This window comes from Salmo salar, chromosome 14, assembly GCF_965601325.2.
Source record: "Salmo salar chromosome 14, fSalSal1, whole genome shotgun sequence".
NCBI lineage: Eukaryota > Metazoa > Chordata > Actinopteri > Salmoniformes > Salmonidae > Salmo > Salmo salar.
Genome location: NC_138304.1, coordinates 41,946,582 through 41,971,539, shown reverse-complemented (window position 1 = coordinate 41,971,539; position 24,958 = coordinate 41,946,582). Strand labels below are relative to the sequence as shown.

At 50.4% G+C, this 24,958-nt stretch overlaps 1 protein-coding gene across 2 annotated transcripts in view; it reads right to left on the bottom strand.

Annotated features, from left to right (window-relative positions):
* LOC106569686 (neurocan core protein) overlaps nucleotides 1-24,958 on the bottom strand; it is a 105,712-nt gene that overhangs the window by 58,844 nt on the left and 21,910 nt on the right. The window contains exons 1-2 of one of the 2 annotated variants that reach the window (XM_045694358.2): nucleotides 7,949-7,973; nucleotides 3,925-3,989 (exon numbers count right to left, since the gene is read on the bottom strand). In XM_045694358.2, the coding sequence (XP_045550314.2) occupies nucleotides 3,925-3,982 (58 nt within the window). In that variant the 5' untranslated portion in view covers nucleotides 3,983-3,989; nucleotides 7,949-7,973. Of the gene's footprint in view, nucleotides 1-3,924; nucleotides 3,990-7,948; nucleotides 7,974-24,958 lie in introns of those variants that run through there. The other variant, XM_014141247.3, reaches the window with a different exon arrangement.

Below are 24,958 nucleotides of genomic sequence, written 5' to 3'. Positions count from 1 at the left end.
CAAATGGAACGGTATCAAACACATGGAAACCATGTTGTTTGATGTATTTGATACCATTCCAGCTATTCCGCTCCAGTCATTACCACGAGCCCGTTCTACCAATTAAGGTGCCACCAGCCTCCTGTAGTGTGTGTGTGTGTGTGTGTGTGTACATGCGCACACACATGCGCACACACACACACACACACACACACATATATATATATATATACACAAATATATATACACATATATACACACACATATATATATATATATATACACACAATAGCAGTCAAACGTTTGGACACACATACTCATTAAAGGGTCTTTATTTTTTCTACTTTATAGAATAATAGTGAAGACATCAAAACTATGAAATAACACAAATGAAATCATGTAGTAACCAAAAAAGTGTGTAGTAACAAATCATGTAGTAACAAATCAAAACATATTTTCTATGCCAAGCCACTCTTTGTCTTGATGACAGCTTTGCACACTCTTGGCATTCTCTCAACCAGCTTCATGAGGTAGTCACCTGGAATGCATTTCAATTAACAGGTGTGCTTTGTTAAAAGTTAATTTGTGGAATTTCTTTCCTTCTTAATGCGTTTGAGCCAATCAGTTGTGTTGTGACCAGGTAGACGTAGTATACAGAAGTTAGCACTATTTGGTAAAGCACTAAGTCCATATTAAGGCAAGAACAGATCAAATAAGCAGAGAAACAACAATCCATCATTACTTTAAGACATGAAGGTCAGTCAATTCGGAAAATGTCAAGAACTTTGAAAGTCTCTTCAAGTACAGACGCAAAACCATCAAGCACTATGATGAAACTGGCTCTCATGAGGACCACCACAGGAAAGGAAGACCCAGAGTTACCTCTGCTGCAGAGGATACGTTCATTAGAGTTACCAGCCTCAGAAATCGCAGCCCAAATAAATGCTTCACAGAGTAGCAGACACATCTCAACATCAACTGTTGTGATAGAAAAATTACGTATTTGCCTGATCTATTTGATATTAATGGTTAACAATTAATATTTAACTAATAGTAAGACATTTATGTCCTACTAGTGTTTGTTTTTTTATGGTCTCCACTCTAGTTCCCTGCAGTTAATCTGGGCGTACGGTCACCAGAGATTGCTTGAGCTGACAAATGAGTTAAAGACGGCATTACATAGACAAGATGTGGTGGGTGTAACTGAGATCAAGAGAGCCTGGAAGAGTTTATAACAATCCCTCATTGTCTCAAAATCATCCTTGCATATGGGAAACTAAGCCAGGGTGGGGTTAAGACAACACCCCCCAGTGCAGATAACAACAGGATGAACCCAGAGTGCCTTATGATGCCCCAATCTGCATGGGAGGGGTGGAACCAACCATGACTAAGCATTCTTAGTGTAGCTATATAAAGAACTCTGCATTTGGGTAAAGGTTAGGCTACTTGGCCCAACAGTCAAGACTGTGGGGTTGACTAGTCTCATTATTGCAATAATTAATTGATATTGAATAAAGATGATTGTTTGAAGAAATTACAAAGTCTCTCTCACTTGATTAGAATATTACGACACTGTTCAGAGGAGACTGAGTGAATCAGGCCTTCATGGTCGAATTGCTGCAAAGAAACCACTACTAAAGGACACCAATAAGAAGAAGAGACTTGCTTGGGCCAAGAAACACAAGCAATGGACATTAGACCGGTGGAAATCTGTCCTTTCTTCTGATTTTTAATTCCAACCGCCGTGTCTTTGTGAAACACAGAGTAGGTGAACAGATGATCTCCGCATGTGTGGTTCCCACCGTGAAGCATGGAGGAGGAGGTGTGATGGTGTGGGGTTGCTTTGCTGGTGACACTGTCTGTGATTTATTTAGATTTCAAGGCACACTTAACCAGTATGGCTACCACAGCATTCTGCAGCAATGTGCTTAGCGGCACTATCATTTGTTTTCAACAGGACAATGACCCAATACACCTCCAGGCTGTGTAAGGGCTATTTGACCAAGAAGGAGAGTGATCGAGTGCTGCGTCAGATTACCTGGCCTCCACAATCACCTGATCTCAACCCAATTGAGATGGTTTGGGATAAGTTGGACCACAGAGTGAAGGAAAAGCACTCCAGGTGAAGCTGGTTTAGAGAATGCCAAGAGTGTGCAAAGCTGTCATCAAGGCAAAGAAAGGGTGGCTACTTGAAGAATCTAAAATCTAAAATATATTTTGATTTGTTTAACACTTTTTTTGGTTACCACATGATTCCATATGGATTATTTCATAGTTTTGATGTATCCACTAGAATTCTGCAATGTAGAATATCGGTTTTTTTTTTAACTTGAATGAGTAGGTGTGTCAAACTTTTGACTGGTACTGTATAAACACCATATGACCAAAAGTATGTGGACAGCAGCTCGTCGAACATCTCATTCCAAAATCATGGGCATTAATATGGAGTTGGTCCCCCCTTTGCTGCTATAACAGCCTCCACTCTTCAGGGAATGCTTTCCACTAGATGTTACAACATTGCTGTGGGGACTTGCTTCCATTCAGCCACAAGAGCATTAGTGAGGTCGGGCACTGATGTTAGGGGATTAGGCCTGGCTCGCAGTTGGTGTTCCAATTCATCCCAAAGGTGTTCGAAGGGGTTGAGGTCAGGGCTCTGTGCAGGCCAGTCAAGTTCTTCCACACAGATCTCGATAAACCATTCCTGTATGGACCTCGCTTTGGGCATTGTCATGCTGAAACAGGAAAGGGCCTTCCCCAAACTGTTGCTACAATGTTGGAAACAGAAAATCGTTTAGAATGTCATTGTATGCTGTAGCGTTAAGATTTTTCTTTACTGGAACTAAGGGGCCCCAGACCAGTGTTCCTCCTCCACCAACTTTACAGTTGGCACTATGCATTGGGGTAGGTAGCGTGCTCCTGGCATCCACCAAGCTTAGATTCGTCCGTCGGACTGCCAGATGAAGTGTGATTCATCACTCCAGAGAACGTGTTTCCACTGCTCCAGAGTCCAATGGAGGCGAGCTTTACACCACACCAGCCGACGCATGGCATTGCGCATGGTGATTTTAGGCTTGTGTGTGGCTGCTCTGCCATGGAAACTAATTTCATGAAGCTCCCGACGAACAGTTATTGTGCTGATGTTGCTTCCAGAGGCCGTTTGGAACTCGGTAGCGAGTATTGCAACCAAGGACAGATGATTTTTATGCGCTACGCGCTTCAGCACTCGGCTGTCCCGTTCTGTCAGCTTGTGTGGCCTACCACTTGGTGGCTGAGTCGTTGTTTCTCCTAAAGTTACCACTTCACAATAACAGCACTTACAGTTGACCGGGGCAGCTCTAGCAGGGCAGAAATTCGACAAACTGACTTGTTGGAAACGTGGTATCCTATGATGGTGACACAAGTCACTGAGCTCTTCAGTAAGGTCATTCTACTGACAATGTTTGTCTATGGAGATCGCATGTCCCACATTCTGACAATTTGTGGGCCCTCTAACATCACATTCACTAACCACAGGCTTAGATAGACTTCCGACACAGAGTTATTCTGTCTTTGTTGTTCCAGCACAGGTTAATTTGATGCAGTGTAATTGAACAGACGGTCGACTAAAGTTCCATCAATAGGTTTGGAACCGTTCCAGTACAGTTCCACAGAGCCTTTCTGCAAACACCCACTGCCTCTTAACTCTCAGTTAGCCACATCACTCAGATTATCACAATAGTCTTTTGTTGGATGACAACAATGTTTTTCCATATAGTGTTACTATGGATCAGAAACTTGTAAGCTACAGATGTAGGATCTTAATTCTGGGATCTAACTCAAACGTGGGTTATGCATTATCTTGGGGTGGGGTTCAAGTTCTGCTTTTATCTTTTGAAATGTGCCTGTGATTTCCAGCAGTACCTCATGTTGTCCCAGACTGACAGGTTAGTAAATAAGATGGCTCACCAAGCAGCAGCAGAGACAGGACAGCCTGCAGACCAGCTACACACACAGCCACCGCCATCCTTGACCTGCAGAGACAAAGAAAGAGAGAGAGGGAGAGACAGACAGAGACAGAGAGAGTGAGAGAAGGAGAGACAGAGAGAGAGAGACAGAGAGAGAGCGAGGGGGAGAGGGAAAGAGAGACAGTGAGAGAGAGACAGACAGAGACAGAGAGAGAGAGAGAGAGAGAGAGAGAGAGAGAGAGAAAGATCATTAAGATTCAAAGTGCATGGTTATAGTAGTATCTGTCTGTCAATCTCTCTCTCTCTCTCTCTCTCTCTCTCTCTTCCACCTCTCCCCAGGTAGAAACATTCTGTAGGTCAATGCATGTGCACGTTCATATGTGTACGTGAGTGTGCACATCTATGTACACATACACTGTGGGTGTGTTCTGTGTGATATTCATGTCTCCTTTGCTGTATTTGTACCAAAAGCTGCAGAGAGATCCAACTCTTCTTTATTCTATATTCTTTGACTCTATTATGCAGGGGGTCTTTGTAACGCTCCCTATTGAGCTGCTAGATCGCTTTCACTGTGAGTAGACATGGTGACCTTCGACCTCTCCGCCATGTTGGAAATCCTGACCCACATGATTAATGAGCCCCTGGCAGAAAGAGAGCCTAGGGAGAGAGCCTGGTGGGGAGAGAGCCAGGTGGGGAGAGAGCCTGGTGGGGTGGGGAGAGAGCCTGGTGGGGAGAGAGCCTGGTGGGGAGAGAGCCTGGTGGGGTGGGGAGAGAGCCTGGTGGGGAGAGAGCCTGGTGGGGAGAGAGCCTGGTGGGGAGAGAGCCTGGTGGGGAGAGAGCCTGGTGGGGAGAGAGCCTGGTGGGGTGGGGAGAGAGCCTGGTGGGGTGGGGAGAGAGCCTGGTGGGGTGGGGAGAGAGCCTGGTGGGGTGGGGAGAGAGCCTGATGGGGAGAGAGCCTGGTGGGGAGAGAGCCTGGTGGGGAGAGAGCCTGGTGGGGTGGGGAGAGAGCCTGGTGGGGAGAGAGCCTGGTGGGGAGAGAGCTGGTGGGGAGAGAGCCTGGTGGGGAGAGAGCCTGGTGGGGAGAGAGCCTGGTGGGGAGAGAGCCTGGTGGGGTGGGGAGAGAGCCTGGTGGGGTGGGGAGAGAGCCTGGTGGGGAGAGAGCCTGGTGGGGAGAGAGCCTGGTGGGGTGGGGAGAGAGCCTGGTGGGGTGGGGAGAGAGCCTGGTGGGGAGAGAGCCTGGTGGGGTGGGGAGAGAGCCTGGTGGGGTGGGGAGAGAGCCTGGTGGGGTGGGGAGAGAGCCTGGTGGGGTGGGGAGAGAGCCTGGTGGGGAGAGAGCCTGGTGGGGAGAGAGCCTGATGGGGAGAGAGCCTGGTGGGGAGAGAGCCTGGTGGGGAGAGAGCCTGGTGGGGAGAGAGCCTGGTGGGGAGAGAGCCTGGTGGGGTGGGGAGAGAGCCTGGTGGGGTGGGGAGAGAGCCTGGTGGGGTGGGGAGAGAGCCTGGTGGGGAGAGAGCCTGGTGGGGAGAGAGCCTGGTGGGGAGAGAGCCTGGTGGGGAGAGAGCCTGATGGGGTGGGGAGAGAGCCTGGTGGGGAGAGAGCCTGGTGGGGTGGGGAGAGAGCCTGGTGGGGAGAGAGCCTGGTGGGGTGAGAGCCTGGTGGGGAGAGAGCCTGGTGGGGAGAGAGCCTGGTGGGGAGAGAGCCTGGTGGGGTGGGGAGAGAGCCTGGTGGGGTGGGGAGAGAGCCTGGTGGGGTGGGGAGAGAGCCTGGTGGGGTGTGGAGAGAGCCTGGTGGGGAGAGAGCCTGGTGGGTTGGGGAGAGAGCCTGGTGGGGTGGGGAGAGAGCCTGGTGGGTTGGGGAGAGAGCCTGGTGGGGTGGGGAGAGAGCCTGGTGGGGTGGGGAGAGAGCCTGGTGGGGTGGGGAGAGAGCCTGGTGGGGAGAGAGCCTGGTGGGGTGGGGAGAGAGCCTGGTGGGGTGGGGAGAGAGCCTGGCAGAAAGAGAGCCTAGGGAGAGAGCCTGGTGGGGTGAGAGCCTGGTGGGGAGAGAGCCTGGCAGAAAGAGAGCCTAGGGAGAGAGCCTGGTGGGGTGAGAGCCTGATGGGGAGAGAGCCTGGTGGGGAGAGAGCCTGGTGGGGTGGGGAGAGAGCCTGGTGGGGTGGGGAGAGAGCCTGGTGGGGAGAGAGCCTGGTGGGGTGGGGAGAGAGCCTGGTGGGGAGAGAGCCTGGTGGGGAGAGAGCCTGGTGGGGTGGGGAGAGAGCCTGGTGGGGTGGGGAGAGAGCCTGGTGGGGAGAGAGCCTGGTGGGGTGGGGAGAGAGCCTGGTGGGGTGGGGAGAGAGCCTGGTGGGGAGAGAGCCTGGTGGGGTGAGAGCCTGGTGGGGAGAGAGCCTGGTGGGGTGGGGAGAGAGCCTGGTGGGGAGAGAGCCTGGTGGGGAGAGAGCCTGGTGGGGAGAGAGCCTGGTGGGGTGAGAGCCTGGTGGGGAGAGAGCCTGGTGGGGAGAGAGCCTGGTGGGGTGAGAGCCTGGTGGGGAGAGAGCCTGGTGGGGTGAGAGCCTGGTGGGGAGAGAGCCTGGTGGGGAGAGAGCCTGGTGGGGAGAGAGCCTGGTGGGGTGGGGAGAGAGCCTGGTGGGGTGGGGAGAGAGCCTGGTGGGGTGGGGAGAGAGCCTGGTGGGGTGGGGAGAGAGCCTGGTGGGGTGTGGAGAGAGCCTGGTGGGGAGAGAGCCTGGTGGGTTGGGGAGAGAGCCTGGTGGGGTGGGGAGAGAGCCTGGTGGGTTGGGGAGAGAGCCTGGTGGGGTGGGGAGAGAGCCTGGTGGGGTGGGGAGAGAGCCTGGTGGGGTGGGGAGAGAGCCTGGTGGGGAGAGAGCCTGGTGGGGTGGGGAGAGAGCCTGGTGGGGTGGGGAGAGAGCCTGGTGGGGAGAGAGCCTGGTGGGGAGAGAGCCTGGTGGGGAGAGAGCCTGGTGGGGTGGGGAGAGAGCCTGGTGGGGAGAGAGCCTGGTGGGGTGAGAGCCTGGTGGGGAGAGAGCCTGGTGGGGAGAGAGCCTGGTGGGGAGAGAGCCTGGTGGGGTGGGGAGAGAGCCTGGTGGGGTGGGGAGAGAGCCTGGTGGGGTGGGGAGAGAGCCTGGTGGGGTGGGGAGAGAGCCTGGTGGGGTGTGGAGAGAGCCTGGTGGGGAGAGAGCCTGGTGGGTTGGGGAGAGAGCCTGGTGGGGTGGGGAGAGAGCCTGGTGGGTTGGGGAGAGAGCCTGGTGTGGTGGGGAGAGAGCCTGGTGGGGTGGGGAGAGAGCCTGGTGGGGTGGGGAGAGAGCCTGGTGGGGAGAGAGCCTGGTGGGGTGGGGAGAGAGCCTGGTGGGGTGGGGAGAGAGCCTGGTGGGGAGAGAGCCTGGTGGGGAGAGAGCCTGGTGGGGAGAGAGCCTGGTGGGGTGGGGAGAGAGCCTGGTGGGGTGGGGAGAGAGCCTGGTGGGGAGAGAGCCTGGTGGGGAGAGAGCCTGGTGGGGTGGGGAGAGAGCCTGGTGGGGTGGGGAGAGAGCCTGGTGGGGTGGGGAGAGAGCCTGGTGGGGTGGGGAGAGAGCCTGGTGGGGAGAGAGCCTGGTGGGGTGGGGAGAGAGCCTGGTGGGGTGGGGAGAGAGCCTGGTGGGGAGAGAGCCTGGTAGGGGGCCCAAACCCTCTCAGCTCAGAGTCTATACAGAAGACAACACAGAAATGTCTCAGGGGGATAGAGTATTCACAAATGTAATGTGAGTTTGGTATCTTTGTGGTATAGGAAGATTTTTATAATGCAAAGAGTATTTATGTGCAAATTGACAATAATGTATTATTCCATCAGCCCTGAATTCAATCCATCTGTATCTCATTCCTGACATACAGTATATCACCTACTGTACAATAAAATCAGACTGAATTCAGAGGGTGTAGAGTAGATGTTCATCGGATGAAGACAATCAGTCTGGCATTCAGGGTGTAGAGACAAGTTAGGTAAAGATCAAGTGATTTGTGCTAAGGAGTGGCATCCAGGAGACGTTCAGCCTGTTTAGCATTTACCAGGGTAACGCCAGTCATCTCCAAGGAATCTCTGCTGCTCTGAGCTGACTGCGTTGGTTGTTTAGCTAGCGAACCCATTCAGAGTGGACCTGCCATTGAGCGGGTAAAGATACAAAGATATTTCGTCATGGATAGTAAAGTGTTGTATGACAGTTAACACATTCCACATTTAACTGTCATTAAAAAGCAATCCCTCCTGTCCTTTTATGTACTAGTGCCCAGGTGGTCTGTGGACCCCTAGGCAGAAGGTGACTAGTATTGGTGAGACCCAACTGTGCTGAACACTCAAGTTAGACTAACACAGAATTTCCCTAGTGGTGGGTTCAGGACCCACATTGCTGATTAATTTTGGGTCACGTCTTCAGTTTGGCTCCCGGTTAGACACATTGGTTATGCTCACCGGGTGGGCCACACAAACATTGTAAAGCGGTTTGGTTGGGTCATGATGAGGGCACATCTGCTGTATGACATTATTATTATTATGCTGGGTTACAGAGCTGCAGTAGAGGGTGTGGGATTGGCCACGACCCAACAGCCACTGCAGTCACAGCTAGCATACCGAGTAGAAGAGTAGGGGCCTGCCTATGGGCATCACCGTGGAAACCATACAACTCTCCCTGCTATAGACGGCCCATTCAGGCCTTTGATTCCGGGGATTTACAACAGTACACTATGGACCTGAATGCACCAGCTGTATACTAACCAGCCTCACCTATTGTTGCAGAGGAACCATCGGATGTAGTTAACGCCATCCTCTCCTTTCTGCTCTCCTTTATTTATTTCACACGCAGGGTTGTCTTAGGCGGAGAAAAGACCTCAAGGAGGCTCTAGAATGTGTCTGTGAATGGGGGTGTCCATTCTGTCCATTCCGTCCATTCTGATTGTATGGGCTGAATAGGAGACATTCTAAGAGGCCTGACAGAGCATACGGTGGGACCGACTGAGATGCAAGCAGACAACCACCCCTGTGACAGGACTGGGAGAAGATAGATACAGTCGTGCTCTGTGCTGAGCTGAGCTGTCTATTGGTGCAGAACAGCAAATGCACTGAACCCACTGACTTCACTATCATGATGACTTCAGCAGGAACCTAGACCCCCAATCCCCCCATCCTGCTGGACTGAAAGAATTCTACCAAGTCTTTCAGGGGACTTTTCTGCTGTTGCCAACCTTGAAGGTTTGCAACATTTGTGCACTACCAAACCTAAATAGAAAAACTGAACGGAAAAACTGCTAAGCTCCACCAGATAAATGAAAAGTCGGTGGAATACACAGAATCGAACCATCCATCTTTCCACCCCATGGGTGTTGTAGGAGGGGGGAAACCTCTAAATCACTCCCCATGATCGCATACATCTAGTGGGCATGAGCTCTCCCCTCTGCCTGGTCTCATTACCACAGATACAAGCAGGCCTGTGTGTGTGTGTGTGTGTGTGTGTGTGTGTGTGTGTGTGTGTGTGTGTGTGTGTGTGTGTGTGTGTGTGTGTGTGTGTGTGTGTGTGTGTGTGTGTGTGTGTGTGTGTGTGTGTGTGTGTGTGTGTGGTGTGTGTGTGTGGTGTGTGTGTGTGTGTTTTTCACGGCCTCCCAACTCTGCTCAGACCCACAGAGTCAGCGGAGACAGAGGGCTGTTAAGTCTCTTTAGTTAATCAACCCACTGGCTGTTAAGTCTCTTTAGTTAATCAACCCACTGGCTGTTAAGTCTCTTTAGTTAATCAACCCACTGGCTGTTAAGTCTCTTTAGTTAATCAACCCACTGGCTGTTAAGTCTCTTTAGTTAATCAACCCACTGGCTGTTAAGTCTCTTTAGTTAATCAACCCACTGGCTGATAAGTCTCTTTAGTTAATCAACCCACTGGCTGTTAAGTCTCTTTAGTTAATCAACCCACTGGCTGTTAAGTCTCTTTAGTTAATCAACCCACTGGCTGTTAAGTCTCTTTAGTTAATCAACCCACTGGCTGTTAAGTCTCTTTAGTTAATCAACCCACTGGCTGTTAAGTCTCTTTAGTTAATCAACCCACTGGCTGTTAAGTCTCTTTAGTTAATCAACCCAGCTGGCTGTTAAGTCTCTTTAGTTAATCAACCCACTGGCTGTTAAGTCTCTTTAGTTAATCAACCCACTGGCTGTTAAGTCTCTTTAGTTAATCAACCCACTGGCTGTTAAGTCTCTTTAGTTAATCAACCCAGCTGGCTGATAAGTCTCTTTAGTTAATCAACCCACTGGCTGTTAAGTCTCTTTAGTTAATCAACCCACTGGCTGTTAAGTCTCTTTAGTTAATCAACCCACTGGCTGTTAAGTCTCTTTAGTTAATCAACCCACTGGCTTCTCCGGTCTTGATTCATGATACACAGGCCTGGGCTGCCATATTGGCATCATTAGTGTATTATAGAGCTCCACATCAAGCCCTCGACCGCGGTCTGAGGCTCCTCAGAGCTCTTCATCTGTCTCTGAGGGGCACACACGGATAACTAGAAATGCACACACACACACACGCAGATAACTAGAAATGCACACACACACACAGATAACTAGAAATGCACACACACACACAGATAACTAGAAATGCACACACACACACAGATAACTAGAAATGCACACACACACACACAGATAACTAGAAATGCACACACACACACACACACAGATAACTAGAAATGCACACACACACAGAGATAACTAGAAATGCACACACACACACAGATAACTAGAAATGCACACACACACACAGATAACTAGAAATGCACACACACAACACACACAGATAACTAGAAATGCACACACACACACACAGATAACTAGAAATGCACACACACACACAGATAACTAGAAATGCACACACACACACACACACACACACACACACACACACAGATAACTAGAAATGCACACACACACGCAGATAACTAGAAATGCACACACACACACAGATAACTAGAAATGCCACACACACACACAGATAACTAGAAATGCACACACACAGACAGATAACTAGAAATGCACACACACACACACACACACAGATAACTAGAAATGCACACACACACACAGATAACTAGAAATGCACACACACACAGATAACTAGAAATGCACACACACACACACACACAGATAACTAGAAATGCACACACACACACAGATAACTAGAAATGCACACACACACACAGATAACTAGAAATGCACACACACAGACAGATAACTAGAAATGCACACACACACACACAGATAACTAGAAATGCACACACACACACACACACAGATAACTAGAAATGCACACACACACACAGATAACTAGAAATGCACACACACACACAGATAACTAGAAATGCACACACACACACACAGATAACTAGAAATGCACACACACACACACAGATAACTAGAAATGCACACACACACACACAGATAACTAGAAATGCACACACACACACAGATAACTAGAAATGCACACACACACACAGATAACTAGAAATGCACACACACACACAGATAACTAGAAATGCACACACACACACACAGATAACTAGAAATGCACACACACACACAGATAACTAGAAATGCACACACACACACAGATAACTAGAAATGCACACACACAGATAACTAGAAATGCACACACACACACAGATAACTAGAAATGCACACACACACACAGATAACTAGAAATGCACACACACACACAGATAACTAGAAATGCACACACACACACACAGATAACTAGAAATGCACACACACACAGATAACTAGAAATGCACACACACACACAGATAACTAGAAATGCACACACACACACAGATAACTAGAAATGCACACACACACACACACACACAGATAACTAAAATGCACACACACACGCAGATAACTAGAATGCACACACACACACACACACACAGATAACTAGAAATGCACACACACACACACACACAGATAACTAGAAATGCACACACACACACAGATAACTAGAAATGCACACACACACACACACACAGATAACTAGAAATGCACACACACACACAGATAACTAGAAATGCACACACACACACAGATAACTAGAAATGCACACACACAGACAGATAACTAGAAATGCACACACACACACACACACAGATAACTAGAAATGCACACACACACACAGATAACTAGAAATGCACACACACACACACACACAGATAACTAGAAATGCACACACACACGCAGATAACTAGAAATGCACACACACACACAGATAACTAGAAATGCACACACACACACAGATAACTAGAAATGCACACACACACACAGATAACTAGAAATGCACACACACACACAGATAACTAGAAATGCACACACACACACACAGATAACTAGAAATGCACACACACACACAGATAACTAGAAATGCACACACACACACAGATAACTAGAAATGCACACACACACACAGATAACTAGAAATGCACACACACACACAAGATAACTAGAAATGCACACACACACACAGATAACTAGAAATGCACACACACACACAGATAACTAGAAATGCACACACACACACAGATAACTAGAAATGCACACACACACACAGATAACTAGAAATGCACACACACACACAGATAACTAGAAATGCACACACACACACAGATAACTAGAAATGCACACACACACACACAGATAACTAGAAATGCACACACACACACAGATAACTAGAAATGCACACACACACACAGATAACTAGAAATGCACACACACACACAGATAACTAGAAATGCACACACACACACACACACACACAGATAACTATAAATGCACACACACACGCAGATAACTAGAAATGCACACACACACACACACCACACAGATAACTAGAAATGCACACACACACACACACACAGATAACTAGAAATGCACACACACACACAGATAACTAGAAATGCACACACACACACACACACAGATAACTAGAAATGCACACACACACACAGATAACTAGAAATGCACACACACACACAGATAACTAGAAATGCACACACACAGACAGATAACTAGAAATGCACACACACACACACACACAGATAACTAGAAATGCACACACACACACAGATAACTAGAAATGCACACACACACACACACACAGATAACTAGAAATGCACACACACACGCAGATAACTAGAAATGCACACACACACACAGATAACTAGAAATGCACACACACACACAGATAACTAGAAATGCACACACACACACAGATAACTAGAAATGCACACACACACACAGATAACTAGAAATGCACACACACACACAGATAACTAGAAATGCACACACACACACAGATAACTAGAAATGCACACACACACACAGATAACTAGAAATGCACACACACACACAGTGCTCCCTGAATTCTTCATGATATACTTAATCTTTCTCTGGGGCAATAAAGCACACGCACACGTCACAAACACACAGCACACACACACGTCATACACCACCCCACCCCCCCACCCCCCCCCACACACACACACATATACACACGTCATACACCCCCCCACCCCCCCACACATATACACACACACGTCATACACCCCCCCCCACCCCCCCCACACACACGCATATACACATACACGTCATACACCCCCCCACCCCTCCACACACACACATATACACACACACGTCATACACCCCCCCACCCCTCCACACACACACATATACACACACACGTCATACACCCCCCCACCCCCCCACACATACACACACACGTCATACACCCCCCCCCCCACACACACGCATATACACACACACGTCATACACCCCCCCACCCACACACACACACATATACACACACACGTCATACACCCCCCCACCCCCCCACACATATACACACACACGTCATACACCCCCCCCACCCCCCCCACACACACGCATATACACATACACGTCATACACCCCCCCACCCCTCCACACACACACATATACACACACACGTCATACACCCCCCCACCCCCCCACACATACACACACACGTCATACACCCCCCCACCCCTCCACACACACACATATACACACACACGTCATACACCCCCCCACCCCCCCACACATACACACACACGTCATACACCCCCCCCCCCACGCACACGCATATACACACACACGTCATACACCCCCCCACCCACACACACACACATATACACACACACGTCATACACCCCCCCACCCCTCCACACACACACATATACACACACGTCATACACCCCCCCACCCCCCCACATATACACACACACGTCATACAACCACACACACACACACACACACACGTCATACACACACGCAGACAATGAACCGTTTTTGTTTTCTGCTGGGTTTGTTGTCCCTCTACCTGGCTTGGATATAACCTCACTGTAGTCTACTCCCACTGGCAGAGCACAAAAGTCTCAATGCCTCCTGGGGAAAGGACTTCAGTAACAGTTCAATTATGTTATTTGAGTTGATTAAGAGAACACGCTCTCATTGACAACAAGGACCTGGGGAAGGGTTTCAGAGGGGCCAGTGATGGAGGAGGGGAACGACAGAGTGACGGAGGAGGGGAACGACAGAGTGACGGAGGAGGGGAACGACAGAGTGACGGAGGAGGGGAACGACAGAGTGACGGAGGAGGGGAACGACAGAGTGACGGAGGAGGGGAACGACAGAGTGACGGAGGAGGGGAACGACAGAGTGACGGAGGAGGGGAACGACAGAGTGACGGAGGAGGGGAACGACAGAGTGACGGAGGAGGGGAACGACAGAGTGACGGAGGAGGGGAACGACAGAGTGACGGAGGAGGGGAACGACAGAGTGACGGAGGAGGGGAACGACAGAGTGACGGAGGAGGGGAACGACAGAGTGACGGAGGAGGGGAACGACAGAGTGACGGAGGAGGGGAACGACAGAGTGACGGAGGAGGGGAACGACAGAGTGACGGAGGAGGGGAACGACAGAGTGATGGAGGAGGGGAACGACAGAGTGATGGAGGAGGGGAACGACAGAGTGACGGAGGAGGGGAACGACAGAGTGACGGAGGAGGGGAACGACAGAGTGACGGAGGAGGGGAACGACAGAGTGATGGAGGAGGGGAACGACAGAGTGACGGAGGAGGGGAACGACAGAGTGATGGAGGAGGGGAACGACAGAGTGATGGAGGAGGGGAACGACAGAGTGACGGAGGAGGGGAACGACAGAGTGATGGAGGAGGGGAACGACAGAGTGATGGAGGAGGGGAATGACAGAGTGACGGAGGAGGGGAACGACAGAGTGATGGAGGAGGGGAACGACAGAGTGACGGAGGAGGGGAACGACAGAGTGACGGAGGAGGGGAACGACAGAGTGACGGAGGAGGGGAACGACAAAGTGACGGAGGAGGGAACGACAGAGTGACGGAGGAGGGGAACGACAGAGTGACGGAGGAGGGGAACGACAGAGTGACGGAGGAGGGGAACGACAGAGTGATGGAGGAGGGGAATGACAGAGTGATGGAGGAGGGGAACGACAGAGTGATGGAGGAGGGGAACGACAGAGTGATGGAGGAGGGGAATGACAGAGTGACGGAGGAGGGGAACGACAGAGTGGCGGAGGAGGGGAACGACAGAGTGACGGAGGAGGGGAACGACAGAGTGACGGAGGAGGGGAACGACAGAGTGACGGAGGAGGGGAACGACAGAGTGACGGAGGAGGGGAACGACAGAGTGACGGAGGAGGGGAACGACAGAGTGACGGAGGAGGGGAACGACAGAGAGGAGAAGAGAATGGATGAGAAGACAAAAGAAGAGAAGAGAGGAGAAGAGAAGAAGAGGAGAGAAGAGAAGAGACGAGAAGAGAAGACAAGAGAATAGAGAAGAAGAGAAGAGAGGAGAAGTGAGAGGAGAATAGATGAGAGAAGAAAAGAGAGGAGAAGAGAAGAGAGAAGAAGAGAAGAGGAGAGAAGAGACGAGAAGAGAAGACAAGAGAATAGAGAAGAAGAGAAGAGAGGAGAAGTGAGAGGAGAATAGATGAGAGAAGAAAAGAGAGGAGAAGAGAAGAGAGAAGAAGAGAAGAGGAGAGAAGAGACGAGAAGAGAAGACAAGAGAATAGAGAAGAAGAGAAGAGAGGAGAAGTGAGAGGAGAATAGATGAGAGAAGAAAAGAGAGGAGAAGAGAAGAGAGAAGAAGAGAAGAGGAGAGAAGAGAGAAGAAGACAAGAGGAGAGAAGAGAAGAGAAGAGGAGAGAAGAGAGAAGAGAAAAACAATTACCTCTGGAGTGACGGAGGAGGGGAAAGAGAGTGACAGAGGGGAACGACAGAGTGAGGGAGGAGGGGAACTACAGACAGAGGAGGGGAACGACAAAGTGACGGAGGAGGGGAATGACAGACAGAGGAGGGGAACGACAGAGTGACGGAGGAGGGGAACGACAGAGTGACGGAGGAGGGGAACGACAGAGTGACGGAGGAGGGGAACGACAGAGTGACGGAGGAGGGGAACGACAGAGTGAGTAAGGGCTCCAAATGATGGACAGACAGAGGAGAGAGGAGAAGAGGTAAGAGAAGAGGAGAGAAGGAAGAGAGGAGAGGAGAGGAGAAGAGAGGAGAAGAGAGGAGAGGAGAAGAGAGGAGAAGAGAGGAGGAAAAGAGAAGAGAGGAGAAAAGAGGAGAAGAGAGGAGAAGGGAAGAGAAGAGAGAAGAAGAGAAGGAGAGAATAAGAGGAGAAGAGAGGAGAAAAGAGAAGAAAAGAGAGGAGATGAGAAGAGAGAAGAAGGGAAGAGAAGAAAAGAGAAGAAAGGAGAAGAGAAAAGAATAGAATAGAAGACAGAAGAGAGGAGAAGACAATGGATGAGAAGAGAAGAGAAGAGAGAAGAAGAGAGAAGAAGAGAGAAGAAGAGAAAAGAGAAGCGAGAAGAGAAAAACAATTACCTCTGGGGTGATGGGGGATGGGAAGGACAGTGACGGAGGAGGGGAACGACAGAGTGAGTAAGGGCTCCAGATGATGGACAGACAGAGGAGAGAGGAGAAGAGGTAAGAGAAGGGGAGAGAAGGGAAGAGAGGAGAGGAGAAGAGAAGAGAGGAGAAGAGAAGAGAGGAGAAGAGAGAAGAGAATAGAGGAGAAGAGAGGAGAAGGGAAGAGAAGAAGAGAAGAGAGGAGGAGAGGAGAAGAGAGGAGAAGAGAGAAGAAAGAGAAGGAAAGAAAGAAAGGAGAAGAGAGGAGAGAAGAAGAGAAGAGAAGGGAGGAGAAGAGAGAAGAGAGGAGAAGAGAGAAGAAGAGATGATAAGAGAAGAGAAAGAACAGAGAAGAGAGACACTTAAAAAGGACTTTGAAAATGGACAGGCTGTCATGGATGGCAGCCTGGTATAATACTGTGTGGACTGGTGCTGTGCCTCATGGGTTGTCTTGAGCTTTGACACTGTGAATGTATTTCAATTGCTATACTCTACTGTATTCTAGGAACAGAACATTATTGGTGCCATAATGTTGTGTAGGTAATGTGCTGTAGTTAGGCATTACTTTATCATTTGCAATAGCATTGTTTTGTATGTTATATAGGACCAACATGGTGTTGTGGCATAATAACAAGAAAGACAGATTCTAATATCTTGGTAAGGGGTAGGAAGTAAACAGAGAACTACAGTTATTGCTTAAGATATTATCAGAAAATAACAACTTTGCACCTCCAACTGCTCATTCCAATTCCTCTTCTGAAAAAGTTCTACCAGAAAAGCAAATTGAGCTGAATCAGCCGTTATTCTCTTCCTGGTCCCCCAGTTATTGTAGTCTGTGTGTTTGCCTGCACATGTGTGTTGAATAAGTCTGATGAATAATCACACTCTAAGCAGCTAATGACTCATGCAAATGCTGCTGCTGGGACACATGAGGAGGAGAAAGAGGCTGAAAGCTTTAGGTAAGATAGGACCCAGCGGTGAGGAGAGGAGGGGATGGACGGGGAGGGACGGGGAGAGGAGAGGAGAGGAGGAGATTAGAGGAGAGGAGAGGAGGGGATGGAAGGGGAGGGACGGGGAGAGGAGAGGAGGGGAGGGGATTAGAGGAGAGGATAGGAGGGGATGGAAGGGGAAGGGAGGGACAGGGAGAGGAGAGGACGGGATTAGAGGAGAGGAGAGGAGGGGATGGAAGGGGAGGGACGGGGAGAGGAGAGGATTAGAGGAGAGGAGAGGAGGGGATGGAAGGGGAGGGACGGGGAGAGGAGAGGATTAGAGGAGAGGAGGGGATGGGAGGGGAGGGACGGGGGGAGGAGAGAAGAGGAGGGGATTAGAGGAGAGGAGGGGATGGGATGGGAGGGGAGGGACAGGGACAGGGAGAGGAGAGGAGAGGAGGGGATTAGAGGAGAGGAGAGGAGAGGAGGGGATGGAAGGGGAGGGACAGGGAGAGGAGAGGAGAGGAGGGGATTAGAGAAGAGGAGAGGAGAGGAGGGGATGGAAGGGGAGGGACGGGGAGAGGAGGGGATTAGAGGAGAGGAGAGGAGGGGATGGAAGGGACGGGGAGAGGAGAGGAGAGGAGGGGATTAGAGGAGAGGAGAGGAGAGGAGGGGATGGGAGGGGAGGGAAGGGGAGAGGAGAGGAGAGGAGGGGATTAGAGGAGAGGAGAGGAGGGGATGGAAGGGGAGGGATGGGGAGAGGAGAGGAGGGGAGAGGTGGGGAGGGGATTAGAGGAGAGGAGGGGAGGGGAGGGGAGTGGAGAGGCCGAGAGGGGAGGGGATTCGAGGAGAGGAGAAGAGGGGAGAGGAAAGGATTTTACATGGAACCCAAAAGGGTTCTACCTGGAACAAACAAGGGTTCTTCAAAGGGTTATCCAATCGGGACAGCCGAGGAACCCTTTTAGGTTCTAGATAGCACCTTGTTTTTTCTAAGAGTGTATGGTATGATGGGGAGGGAGAGAAGGACAGCATGACAAAGACAGAGCGAGCAGGGAAACAAAGAAAGATAAGAGAAATAATGAAGGTTTAGGACAAAGAGAGACAGTTTGACAAAATAATCACAAAAAGACAGAGGCACAATGATGTGGAAAAGAGACCTCGTAGCTAGGCAACCAAACACCACATCTTATTTTTTTTCACGGCATCAATTGCAGGTAGGGAACTTAGGCATTGATTTCCATTAGGCTTGATTATTGGAGCAAATGGCCTGGGACCATGCAGCGGTCAGCACCACAATATTGAGGTTACTGTCCAGAACATAACCAAGACAGATGGTGGTAGCTATACAGCAAGACATCGACTATAGGTCTACTTAATCAGACTGTACCACCCTACCAACCATACCCCACTCTCTGTCCCTCCAGACTGTTGTCACCCTACCAACCATAACCCACTCTCTGTCCCTCCAGACTGTTGTCAGTCTACCAACCATAACCCACTCTCTATCCCTCCAGACTGTTGTCAGTCTACCAACCATAACCCACTCTCTGTCCCTCCAGACTGTTGTCAGTCTACCAACCATAACCCACTCTCTGTCCCTCCAGACTGTTGTCACCCTACCAACCATAACCCACTCTCTGTCCCTCCAGACTGTTGTCACCCTACCAACCATAACCCACTCTCTGTCCCTCCAGACTGTTGTCAGTCTACCAACCATAACCCACTCTCTGTCCCTCCAGACTGTTGTCAGTCTACCAACCATAACCCACTCTCTGTCCCTCCAGACTGTTGTCACCCTACCAACCATAACCCACTCTCTATCCCTCCAGACTGTTGTCACCCTACCAACCATAACCCACTCTCTATCCCTCCAGACTGTTGTCAGTCTACCAACCATAACCCACTCTCTGTCCCTCCAGACTGTTGTCACCCTACCAACCATAACCCACTCTCTGTCCCTCCAGACTGTTGTCAGTCTACCAACCATAACCCACTCTCTGTCCCTCCAGACTGTTGTCAGTCTACCAACCATAACCCACTCTCTATCCCTCCAGACTGTTGTCAGTCTACCAACCATAACCCACTCTCTATCCCTCCAGACTGTTGTCACCCTACCAACCATAACCCACTCTCTGTCCCTCCAGACTGTTGTCTCCCTACCAACCATAACCCACTCTCTGTCCCTCCAGACTGTTGTCAGTCTACCAACCATAACCCACTCTCTATCCCTCCAGACTGTTGTCAGCCTACCAACCATAACCCACTCTCTGTCCCTCCAGACTGTTGTCACCCTACCAACCATAACCCACTCTCTGTCCCTCCAGACTGTTGTCACCCTACCAACCATAACCCACTCTCTATCCCTCCAGACTGTTGTCAGTCTACCAACCATAACCCACTTTCTATCCCTCCAGACTGTTGTCAGTCTACCAACCATAACCCACTCTCTATCCCTCCAGACTGTTGTCACCCTACCAACCATAACCCACTCTCTATCCCTCCAGACTGTTGTCACCCTACCAACCATAACCCACTCTCTGTCCCTCCAGACTGTTGTCACCCTACCAACCATAACCCACTCTCTGTCCCTCCAGACTGTTGTCACCCTACCAACCATAACCCACTCTCTGTCCCTCCAGACTGTTGTCACCCTACCAACCATAACCCACTCTCTGTCCCTCCAGACTGTTGTCACCCTACCAACCATAACCCACTCTCTATCCCTCCAGACTGTTGTCACCCTACCAACCATAACCCACTCTCTGTCCCTCCAGACTGTTGTCACCCTACCAACCATAACCCACTCTCTGTCCCTCCAGACTGTTGTCAGTCTACCAACCATAACCCACTCTCTGTCCCTCCAGACTGTTGTCACCCTACCAACCATAACCCACTCTCTGTCCCTCCAGACTGTTGTCACCCTACCAACCATAACCCACTCTCTGTCCCTCCAGACTGTTGTCACCCTACCAACCATAACCCACTCTCTATCCCTCCAGACTGTTGTCACCCTACCAACCATAACCCACTCTCTGTCCCTCCAGACTGTTGTCACCCTACCAACCATAACCCACTCTCTGTCCCTCCAGACTGTTGTCACCCTACCAACCATAACCCACTCTCTGTCCCTCCAGACTGTTGTCACCCTACCAACCATAACCCACTCTCTATCCCTCCAGACTGTTGTCAGTCTACCAACCATAACCCACTCTCTGTCCCTCCAGACTGTTGTCAGTCTACCAACCATAACCCACTCTCTGTCCCTCCAGACTGTTGTCACCCTACCAACCATAACCCACTCTCTGTCCCTCCAGACTGTTGTCACCCTACCAACCATAACCCACTCTCTATCCCTCCAGACTGTTGTCAGTCTACCAACCATAACCCACTCTCTGTCCCTCCAGACTGTTGTCACCCTACCAACCATAACCCACTCTCTATCCCTCCAGACTGTTGTCAGTCTACCAACCATAACCCACTCTCTGTCCCTCCAGACTGTTGTCACCCTACCAACCATAACCCACTCTCTATCCCTCCAGACTGTTGTCAGTCTACCAACCATAACCCACTCTCTATCCCTCCAGACTGTTGTCACCCTACCAACCATAACCCACTCTCTATCCCTCCAGACTGTTGTCACCCTACCAACCATAACCCACTCTCTATCCCTCCAGACTGTTGTCAGTCTACCAACCATAACCCACTCTCTGTCCCTCCAGACTGTTGTCACCCTACCAACCATAACCCACTCTCTGTCCCTCCAGACTGTTGTCACCCTACCAACCATAACCCACTCTCTGTCCCCCTAGACTGTTGTCACCCTACCAACCATAACCCACTCTCTGTCCCTCCAGACTGTTGTCACCCTACCAACCATAACCCACTCTCTATCCCTCCAGACTGTTGTCAGTCTACCAACCATAACCCACTCTCTATCCCTCCAGACTGTTGTCACCCTACCAACCATAACCCACTCTCTGTCCCTCCAGACTGTAGTCACCCTACCAACCATAACCCACTCTCTATCCCTCCAGACTGTTGTCAGTCTACCAACCATAACCCACTCTCTGTCCCTCCAGACTGTTGTCAGTCTACCAACCATAACCCACTCTCTGTCCCTCCAGACTGTTGTCAGTCTACCAACCATAACCCACTCTCTGTCCCTCCAGACTGTTGTCACCCTACCAACCATAACCCACTCTCTATCCCTCCAGACTGTTGTCAGTCTACCAACCATAACCCACTCTCTGTCCCTCCAGACTGTTGTCACCCTACCAACCATAACCCACTCTCTATCCCTCCAGACTGTTGTCAGTCTACCAACCATAACCCACTCTCTGTCCCTCCAGACTGTTGTCAGTCTACCAACCATAACCCACTCTCTATCCCTCCAGACTGTTGTCACCCTACCAACCATAACCCACTCTCTGTCCCTCCAGACTGTTGTCACCCTACCAACCATAACCCACTCTCTGTCCCTCCAGACTGTTGTCACCCTACCAACCATAACCCACTCTCTGTCCCTCCAGACTGTTGTCAGTCTACCAACCATAACCCACTCTCTGTCCCTCCAGACTGTTGTCACCCTACCAACCATAACCCACTCTCTATCCCTCCAGACTGTTGTCAGTCTACCAACCATAACCCACTCTCTATCCCTCCAGACTGTTGTCACCCTACCAACCATAACCCACTCTCTGTCCCTCCAGACTGTTGTCACCCTACCAACCATAACCCACTCTCTATCCCTCCAGACTGTTGTCACCCTACCAACCATAACCCACTCTCTGTCCCTCCAGACTGTTATCACCCTACCAACCATAACCCACTCTCTGTCCCTCCAGACTGTTGTCAGTCTACCAACCATAACCCACTCTCTGTCCCTCCAGACTGTTGTCACCCTACCAACCATAACCCACTCTCTGTCCCTCCAGACTGTTGTCACCCTACCAACCATAACCCACTCTCTGTCCCCCTAGACTGTTGTCAGTCTACCAACCATAACCCACTCTCTGTCCCTCCAGACTGTTGTCAGTCTACCAACCATAACCCACTCTCTGTCCCTCCAGACTGTTATCACCCTACCAACCATAACCCACTCTCTGTCCCTCCAGACTGTTGTCACCCTACCAACCATAACCCACTCTCTGTCCCCCTAGACTGTTGTCAGTCTACCAACCATAACCCACTCTCTGTCCCTCCAGACTGTTGTCAGTCTACCAACCATAACCCACTCTCTGTCCCTCCAGACTGTTGTCACCCTACCAACCATAACCCACTCTCTATCCCTCCAGACTGTTGTCACCCTACCAACCATAACCCACTCTCTGTCCCTCCAGACTGTTGTCACCCTACCAACCATAACCCACTCTCTGTCCCTCCAGACTGTTGTCACCCTACCAACCATAACCCACTCTCTGTCCCCCTAGACTGTTGTCAGTCTACCAACCATAACCCACTCTCTGTCCCTCCAGACTGTTGTCACCCTACCAACCATAACCCACTCTCTGTCCCCCTAGACTGTTGTCAGTCTACCAACCATAACCCACTCTCTGTCCCTCCAGACTGTTGTCAGTCTACCAACCATAACCCACTCTCTGGCCCCCAGACTGTTGTCACCCTACCAACCATAACCCACTCTCTGTCCCTCCAGACTGTTGTCACCCTACCAACCATAACCCACTCTCTGTCCCTCCAGACTGTTGTCACCCTACCAACCATTACCCACTCTCTATCCCTCCAGACTGTTGTCAGTCTACCAACCATAACCCACTCTCTATCCCTCCAGACTGTTGTCACCCTACCAACCATAACCCACTCTCTATCCCTCCAGACTGTTGTCACCCTACCAACCATAACCCACTCTCTGTCCCTCCAGACTGTTGTCAGCCTACCAACCATAACCCACTCTCTGTCCCTCCAGACTGTTGTCACCCTACCAACCATAACCCACTCTCTATCCCTCCAGACTGTTGTCTCCCTACCAACCATAACCCACTCTCTGTCCCTCCAGACTGTTGTCAGTCTACCAACCATAACCCACTCTCTATCCCTCCAGACTGTTGTCAGTCTACCAACCATAACCCACTCTCTGTCCCTCCAGACTGTTGTCACCCTACCAACCATAACCCACTCTCTATCCCTCCAGACTGTTGTCACCCTACCAACCATAACCCACTCTCTATCCCTCCAGACTGTTGTCACCCTACCAACCATAACCCACTCTCTGTCCCTCCAGACTGTTGTCACCCTACCAACCATAACCCACTCTCTGTCCCTCCAGACTGTTGTCACCCTACCAACCATAACCCACTCTCTGTCCCTCCAGACTGTTATCACCCTACCAACCATAACCCACTCTCTGTCCCACCAGACTGTTGTCACCCTACCAACCATAACCCACTCTCTATCCCTCCAGACTGTTGTCACCCTACCAACCATAACCCACTCTCTGTCCCTCCAGACTGTTGTCACCCTACCAACCATAACCCACTCTCTATCCCTCCAGACTGTTGTCACCCTACCAACCATAACCCACTCTCTATCCCTCCAGACTGTTGTCTCCCTACCAACCATAACCCACTCTCTGTCCCTCCAGACTGTTGTCAGTCTACCAACCATAACCCACTCTCTGTCCCTCCAGACTGTTGTCAGTCTACCAACCATAACCCACTCTCTGTCCCTCCAGACTGTTGTCAGTCTACCAACCATAACCCACTCTCTGTCCCTCCAGACTGTTGTCAGTCTACCAACCATAACCCACTCTCTGTCCCTCCAGACTGTTGTCACCCTACCAACCATAACCCACTCTCTGTCCCCCCAGACTGTTGTCACCCTACCAACCATAACCCACTCTCTATCCCTCCAGACAGTTGTCACCCTACCAACCATAACCCACTCTCTGTCCCTCCAGACTGTTGTCACCCTACCAACCATAACCCACTCTCTGTCCCTCCAGACTGTTGTCACCCTACCAACCATAACCCACTCTCTATCCCTCCAGACTGTTGTCACCCTACCAACCATAACCCACTCTCTGTCCCTCCAGACTGTTGTCAGTCTACCAACCATAACCCACTCTCTATCCCTCCAGACTGTTGTCACCCTACCAACCATAACCCACTCTCTGTCCCTCCAGACTGTTGTCACCCTACCAACCATAACCCACT